The following is a 9,140-nucleotide window of genomic DNA, read 5'->3' as shown; positions in this document are numbered from 1 at the left end:
GGATCCATCAGATCCAAAACCTTTGCATTAGACGTCTTCAGCGCTAACACTAGTAAGCTTAGGAACCCCGATAACCGTACTCGTCGAACTGGACTAAGAGGTCGACGTGCAACCTAACCCATGTATCAGCCCGCTGAGTTTCTCGCCGGATCTTCTCAGCGGGTCGCGATTCCGATCCGGTAGTAGATTCATTCGCGAAGCAATTGCTCTTGAGTTGTTAGGTCTCCTTCGGAGGCGCTCGGGCAGTTGTTAGCAAATCTCACCCCTCCTGGCTGACCCTTTGCTCGCCCACATGTCCTGGTGAAACTGGAAAGGCCTCCGGGCCACCAGTAATCTTTCAATCATAAAAAAAAGTAATACGTTCCGTTTTGAAGTGTGGGACAGCCGTTGTACTGTAAAAACGGAGACCTTAGAACTCACATCTCAAGATAGGTGGCGGCATTTACGTTGATGTCTATGGGCTCAGGTAACCACAACACTTGGAACGTGACGTCGTCCAACCATTTAAGCAAAAAAAAAAACTTTCCATTTTGCGCCCTCAAACGATTTCTGCCGACTAGCAATTCAAGCATCAACATGCTACAAACAATGAAGCATCAACCTTAATCTTGTGTAGTAACGGCGGGGGAGCAATAAATAAATAAAACGGCTATTCAAAGATTTAATGGACTAATATTTAGTAAAATACCATATCGTAATTATAATATGTAATAAAAATTCATATAAAAATTCAAGTGATTCTCATTTTACAATATCTAATGTTTGCCGGGAAACGTATTTTATCGAATGACAACAACACACATACATACACGATCGTCAAGAAATACGGTTCGAATTGAGAACTTTTCAGTCAAAATTTAAAAAATTCTATTGTACCTACTTGAAAATTGAAAAATCATAATGAAATTGTTTTTAAAATTATTTATACTGAGCTTTCTATACAGACAAATAATTGCCACATTCTCTCGAGAAATACGTCCCCGGCAAAGCGTGAATTCTAACGCTATACAAACAAACAAATACAACTAAAAACAAAACGCATGGTGTAATATTTAAACTAATTTACATAGTACGTAATAAAATTTTACATAAATACATAGGTTCTTTTTTGTTTTTAATTCATGCGCGCATCGCAACGCCAATCAGTGTCATTTACAAAGTCACCAATCATTTTTAAAACGATAAAATGACCAAAGGCTTGATTTAATTAAATAAAAAAACAGTAAAGCCAAGTTTCAAGTCATCAATTTCTAAATATTGCATTTCAAACAAACACTAGATAAATCTATTATTCGAATTACAGTACATAAATACATCTTATATAAATATTGTTACAGCCAACGTGCATTTTTCGTATCGGCAAAAGAGCTTATCCTAGATCTCAGTGTAAAAATACATACAATAAAATAGTGGAAAACAAAAAACCAAATTCTACTAACTAATACTACTAGAAAACAATATATTAAAAATAAAAAAAATAATACAAAAGTAAACGGTAAAAAAATAAATAGAAAAAATTAGTCAAAATACATCAAAACCAAAGCCGGTGTCGGACATCACTAAAGCCACTTCCCGCAAAATTAATTACAAATTTGCCGACTCGCCAATGCAATCAAAACTGCCATGTCTATGTAATTTAGCGAGCTAAAGTGACACGCACTCAGAGCTAAAGTCGCCTACTGCAGTGTACTTGTACAGCACGTTCCGAGTCGGCAATGTCTTTTGGTTGAAACGTCTTTGGATCACGCGCTCCTCTTTGGTCAAAACTACAACGCAAACGGCAAAAAGTGTACCCAATTAACGTAATACTAATAAAATAAAATAAAAACAATACCTCCCAGTCAAAACGAAACACAGGAAAAGTTTCAAATTCATTTTAATAGTTTTCACAATAGTCTAAAAGAATTCATATGCATTTATTTAAACTGAATTAAAATAAGTAATATAAAAGCAAATTCGACAACGCCAATATAGATAATTATTTAAAAGTGAGAAAAAAAACACATTAAACATGTTGAAATGCTCAAAACTTCCAAATCAAAACTGCTAGTCCGGTTCGGTCTCGCATAATACCGAGATCTTTTCGTCCGTCAAAGCGCATTTCTGAACGACCCACCCACAGCAAAACAGAGTAGTTTGTGACATATGCTTGCTGCCGCCATCTCATTAACATATTTACCGCAAAATCAAAAATTACAACAAACAGACTGTGTTGACAGACGAGAAGATCACAAGCATTTTGCCCATAGAGTGCTTATCGCTAAAGGAAAGCTTAAAAATTAATCTTAATTACATATTCTCTCACTAAGTTGTCACTAGGTAAAATTGTTTTTAAGAATGAAAAAAAACAAACCGAACCAGAGGCAGCGTGCCGGACGACCATTGCAAATGTAATAAACACGACCACAAATCAACAAAACTGATTCTATGAAACACTCGACAGAAACAATTTTCTATAAAAATATATTATACTTTCATTTGGGAATCAATAATGGTGTCGTCGTCTCGACATATTTAAGGCTTCATTAATTTAATGCCTCTACGCAGACAAACAAGTAGGTCACAATATTAATTACTCCAATTTCAAGAGCAAATACATAAATATCCACAATCATTTTAAGTACAAATCTGAAACCAAACCAATGGGATATTGCATTTATTATTTATTAAAGTATATCGAGACGGCGACTGCAAAATCCTGTTTTAAAAAAATAATTTTAAATGCACCATTCGCGGCGTGAATCACTAAGAGAAAATTCAGAATTATTAAAAAATATAGTGATAAACCTTCATTGAAGACCGCGAGCTTTCAAGGCCCAAAGCGACGTCGGGGGTCCGGTAGAGCGAACTGGCAACACAACCACCAAACGTCAACGGATTGGGCATTGAAATGGCGCGCGCACAGACATCGAAAAAAAAACTAAAAACATTTGTCTAACTTCATTAATTATTTAGGTACTATTTTTATTTAATTTTCATCTAGGTAATGAATCTACACTCCTCTATCATCGTATTATTTATTTATTTATATAAACCGTTCAAATTTTCACTAAAATATTCTAGCACGAGAGAACACACGCTTCCCGTTCGCGCGAAACGCTAAATACGAGAAATTCACTAATACGCCGATCCGCTCCGATTTAGAAGTATCAAAAAATGTTTACTTTTTTTTTGCGGATTTTTAAGGTTTTTTTTAATTTTTTACTAGGAAATCCAACGATTCTATATACATGCAAGTGAAATGGTGCGAAACTCACTCGAGAGAACGACGAGGGGACGTACACTTTCATAACAACAACAACAATTCGAACAGTTTCATTTTAGCTAAAAAGTATCAAATTTCATTTAAAAAAATGTATACTGTGTGCTAGAAGACGCTTCCCAAAACGAAGACAGACGATAGTACTAATGACACCTTTGATGACGGGACGGAAAAAAAAACCTGATTTAAAAATATATATTTTAAAAACGTTTTATTAGCATTATGTACGGTCTATCATTTAGTACAGCTGAATGAAACGAGTTTCATAATAAATACATTACTAAAAAAAACAGCAATGAAACACAAAATCAAAAACAGCTGATGCAGCGTAGACTCGCGCGATCCCACAAATACTTATTTACAACATTTGTCTAAATAACTCCATCATTAAAGGTGTCATTAGTATTATCGTCTGTCTTCGTTTTCGGAAGCGGTCTCCTAACACCCAGTATATATTATATATATATACGAAATTCTTTCTTAATAACATATTAAATACAATATTTTAATATAATACTTAAATATATACATAATAATATATACGTATGACAAACTGCCCCCCGCAGTGCGAACTATACTCTGTGATATGCCATACAAAATTATCCAAACAGAATTTTTATTTTTTTATAAACACGTACACAATAAAAACGGATAACATACAACAATAACAACGTAAGTAGGAAACGACGACAGAAAAATTAAAACGCCACGCGAAAAACGTCCCAATTTTTCAATCGCAGCTTTCAAAAACTCGAAAAAACCGCATCGCAGAACGACAAAGCGATTATAAACAAAACCAAAGTCAACCTATAAACGAACAAGGCAATCCCGTAGTTAAAACTTAAACATCCTTCCAAATTAACTGAAAAACGTGAAATTAAAAATTCTACGACACAACAAACCACTACGAGAACGCATCAAAAGGCGGCGAGAAACTCTCTCCCGTCAATGTGAAACGCTAAACAATAAAAAAAAAACTCCATTTAAACAGTAAGACCACGGCTCGCACACAACTCTCAACCTCAACATCTTCAAAACACAAGTCACCAGTCGTTGGGAGACCATAGTCATTCATCGACAGACCACGCGTGCACAGGCGTACCAACGTTGCGCGCTCAAAAAAATCACGTCCGAATCCGAATTATTATACACAATCATCGTTTTTTTTTTATAAAAATACAAAAATACAAAATGGGATAGTGCTATACGACATTCACACAACACGCTCCTCGAAGCATTTCGCCATTGTTGAACTTCATTAAGGGGGGAGGGGAGGGGACATCAAGGGGGCGCAATTTCGAGAACAATCATTTGAGCAATCCCACCAAATCAAATAAACACAATTATTAATATATCAAATAAAAACGCACAAATCCCCAGAAATAAAGACGTTCAGAGTTGCAAGGAATAAATTTTCAAATTCTACCATGAAACGAGAATGTGGAAACATTGTGTCGGTTATGAAATAAGAAAGATGGAAATGCATCTTCGTTAAGAATGCGCACAGGGCGTAATTTAAAAAATATGCTCTATTTTAAACTTTTTCACTTACGAGAGAAAAATCTTTTTTCATATTCACATTTCGACTATTATATTATTATATTTAATTTTTATCAATTTCACTACAACAGAGACAGCGCGCCTCCACCGTGAAACGTTACGTATTAAAATTCATACTATAATTATTACTATTAAATTACCTAAGCTCTAAGAAAATATATAAAAATTTCAAACTATTCGTCTAAGTTTCTATATATTAAGAAGTGATCTTTATATTTATTAATTTCAACGTCAAGTTTCACGGTGCGACTTCGTCAATGAAAATTTCACTAAAATGCCCTCTCTAATAAATACAATTGCACCTACTTAAACTTTAGAAAAAATTGTTTCTTTAATCCGAAAATCACGTATCGTTTCAAAAATATATGCCTATTTTTTGTAACCAGACAGATTTTTGTAACAAACTTTATTAGAATATATTATATTGTTTTTTACCTCTATTTTGTAACTACATAGAGGTAAAAAAACAATAAATATTCTAATAAAATTTGTAACGGTCGATCAACAATCCCGAACATTGGTGGCGCTCAGCACGGAACTCAAAAAGAAAAATCGATGACATCGAGAGTTTAAGATTTAGTTCACGAGCTTGGTAATACGTGACCAGTCGATTCAAAGAATTACCAGGAAAGTGAAAAACCTAACATTTCGCAGGTCATCACGCAGAGCTGCGCAAGAGCTCTTGTGCCCAAAACTAAACCGATTCAGGAGGGGTAACATCAACAAACGGACAGACGAAAGGCACGCTTTAAGCATAGAGCCCAAGACACGAGGAAACTACAGTAACATTCTAAAGAAAAAACCATCCAAAAATCGCTAGTCTTTTTAACTACAGTCTACAATATCCGTGGTGATTCAGGGATACAGTCCGACGGATATTAAGTACAACTTGACGATACAGGCAAGCGGCCGGGGCATATCACACAAGCGCGCAGGCCACACCGCTTACTAGTGGAGAAAAAATGATTGTTTTTAAACTACAAACATCATGCCTAGATTTTGTTTGGCCGATTCAACGTGGCGTACCCAAAACGCACATGAAACATTTAGAAAGTAGATAACTCATCAAACTGAAGTGAATCACCAAATTCAACGAGTTCTCGCGGGCGCTACGAATACAGAAGCATCCCCCCGCAAAGTATAATTGGTCCTCTAATTTAAAAATATAGAAAAATATTCGTCATCTCAAGGCGATCTGCGACCCTTCTCATTCGCGACGAAAACACCCCTAGCCTAGTTCTTCAATGCCAATTATTCTACAGTTTCAGAATTATTCCCAACCGAACCGGGCACAGCTAATGAGCGTCCTAATCGCTGCATCAAAACGCGCTGCAAATCGCCAAAATTACCACTAACTCACATCAAAAAACAAGGAAAATAAAAATAATCTAAATACACACACAATTTTTAAATTACATTTTATGTGCATATAAAATGTTGCCAAATAAAAATTAACTACACATCATTAACACATTGACTGCCTTGTAGGTCACCGGTGTTTTACGCGGTGCACTGAAGTAATCATGTCGATTTCTGTTAGCGCCCGGATTGCCTAATTTTGCCTTCTATTGTTTTTAATTTATGTTTTAGTCTTAGTCTTTAGTCTACGGAATCATTAAACATTATTTATATAATTTTAAAGTCTAAAGTCAAATTCACTAACGCCACGACATGCACGAGCGCCTCTCAAATTAACTAACACACTAAGGCCTAAATAAATATATTGCTTCTCAATTTGATTGACGTATAAATGTAAAGATAAAAATTACAATTAATGGTGTTGCAACACAGAGGCCACGTGCGGGCTACAAATCCCAAGTGTCGTTGCCGTTCAAAATGTTTAGCAACAGTTTTACACGTACAAAAAAAAAAAACGATTTTTTACACTAAATTTTCAAAACCTACTAGTCCATTGCACTATCCCGGCGAATCGAAAATATATTTCATTTGGTTAAATATATATATATATATTATATTAAAATACGCTACATACATAAAAAATCTACAGCCCAATTATTGGTAACTCTTCAAAAAGGACTAAGACTCGTTTTTGACGACGAGATATAAAAATTACCAAATTAAAGTACCCAAAAAACCAAGTGAATCAGCCTCGTCGTCATAACGTGCCTCCATTTTGTACTAACACTCCTCCCCCTCCACTAAACGCCTCCCAGGATGACAAGAGACAACAAAAGTCATTATCAAGTTTGATCGCGCGTTTCGTCAAAGGCTTTACTCAAATTTACTCAAAAAGATAGTATTAATTTGTTTTTTAATGTGTAGTTTACTTTTAATTCGAAAAGCAAATCATCGAAAATTGATCAACTTGAGTCATTTCTTTAGAACGAAAAAAACACGATCAAACAACTGTAGTTTATTCGCGTTGATCGACTGAGAAATGTCTATACGATTTTTTTATAAATTACCAGGATTAAATCACCAAAATCTATCAAATTTCTCAGCAACTATTTTGACAGCACAAATTATTACAACACGTCCAAGGAACAAAATTGTGAGTCATATTTAGAAAGGGCTGATTTACAATATTATATTCCTTGCACTTATCGATTTTATCGGGATCTTACCGTGATTGTCAGTTTTAGTGGATTCCGAACATTCCAGATTCGTGGCAAGAGTCTACCCGTCATCATAGCGCTTAGAACAATGCCATAAAATCAAGAATCCATCAAAACAAAAAAAATCATCGAAACCCGTTACCATAATAGCCTTTACAACCTTTTTACAATACAAAACTTAACCATGAAAACGGCAAGGCATATTCTCAAATCAATCAACACAAATAACCAGTATACATCAAACGCAGTAGTAACACGAAAGGAAAAAGACAACAAACAACAACCACAGAATATTCGAGAACGCACCAACGTTCGACTCCCAGTCGACAATACCGAACGAAAACTAATTTTTAAAAAAACACAAGAATTTATACTAGCTACACAGGTACAGTTTTACTTTGTGATTTCCTCATAGAGCACCCAAAGGAGAACGCACCTACTGCTCGTGGAATAGACTATTGCTCATCCAAATTCGAGCCCAATTCCTCCTGCGGTGCTCTTAATGGAGAAACCTTCAAGAAATCAAGACCAATCGTCTCTCAACGTTTAATATCTAAACGAGTGCACGGCCACGTAATCTAAAATGCGACCGCGCGCAATATACGTCGCCGCAAACAACAAACGGACAGATGCTAGCTAATTCAGGTTACATTCTGCTTATATAAGAAAACCATTTTCAACAAACCCGCTCACGAAAATAGCAACTGTACCGTAATCGACTAAACTTGGTTGCCTTAATGTCGAAAGCGAGTTTATAGGAAAAAATGGTAGTAATTATTGTACTTGAATCTATATATTTTGCTTAACATTAATAATTATTAGTAGTAAATAATGCAGCATTCTAGACGCGAAAACCACAAGCGTCCAAAATTTAGAAACATCTCGATACTAATCCGTAATTCGCGAGTCACGTCCGTGATAATGTTGCGGAGTTTTTAAATTTTCTACTAAAATCGTAGTTTCACGGTATTGTCTGTTGAAAAAAAATTCAGAGGTCTTGTTTGAAAAATTATCGACGCCGGCCACTTAAAGGCAATATTTAAAAAAACACGTGCTGCTTTTTATTTATGATAAACGTTAAAGCATTTCTAATTGAACGTTAAATTTCGTTTATTGGACACAAATGTGTTTTGTTCGCAATTTCTCAAACAAGACCTTCTCGGCCAAGTCTCACCGATTGCCGACATCTTTGCAGCATCCCCGCACAGACGTTGGCAATTTACAGTTCGGACGCCGACAATTATGCCAAGCGGCGAGACAGTTGGCAAATCATAGAAAAACAAAAACACAGTCATTTACATAGAGACCCAGATGTTGTTGCCAGCGACGAAAGGTTAGTCGCTATGGCTGGCACCAGTCAATCGTCAAGCTATAGAACGTCAAGTTACATACGCAGACTCGGCTGTCTGTTGTCCGTCGGTAGTCGTCGTCGCCGTAGATTGTTAACACCAGCGAAAGGGCACGGCGCGCGGTCGGTCGGCGCCCTCCTTCACCAGCGGCTTGTGGAACTCGCGCCCGGGCCGAGAGTGAATCGTCGCCCAGCAGTGCTCGCAATAATACTGAAACGGTCAACGGGCTCACCGTCACTCTCAGAGTATCGTTCAAAGCAACAAATAAGTTTAGTTCACACGATAATTATTCCGCATATTATTGTTGCCAATTATTGAGACACCAACCTAATCGATTAACCCCACATTCAAACTACAACGAAGTGTCTTAACGTGATCGATGCGGAAAAAATA

General features: G+C 36.2%; 1 protein-coding gene across 3 annotated transcripts in view; it reads right to left on the bottom strand.

Moving 5' to 3' along the window:
• Window positions 1-1,860: 1,860 nt before the first annotated feature.
• LOC101735954 (translational regulator orb2) overlaps window positions 1,861-9,140 on the bottom strand; it is a 72,961-nt gene continuing 65,681 nt past the window's right edge. For all 3 annotated transcript variants that reach the window (XM_038013764.2, XM_038013766.2, XM_038013765.2), the window contains one exon: window positions 1,861-8,957. In XM_038013764.2, coding sequence (XP_037869692.1) covers window positions 8,841-8,957 — 117 coding nt within the window. In that variant the 3' untranslated portion in view covers window positions 1,861-8,840. The remainder of the gene's footprint in view (window positions 8,958-9,140) is intronic.

Source organism: Bombyx mori, chromosome 11, assembly GCF_030269925.1.
Source record: "Bombyx mori chromosome 11, ASM3026992v2".
Taxonomy (NCBI): Eukaryota; Metazoa; Arthropoda; class Insecta; order Lepidoptera; family Bombycidae; genus Bombyx; species Bombyx mori.
Note: the sequence above shows the minus strand (reverse complement) of the source record. Positions and strands in the feature narration are given on the sequence as shown.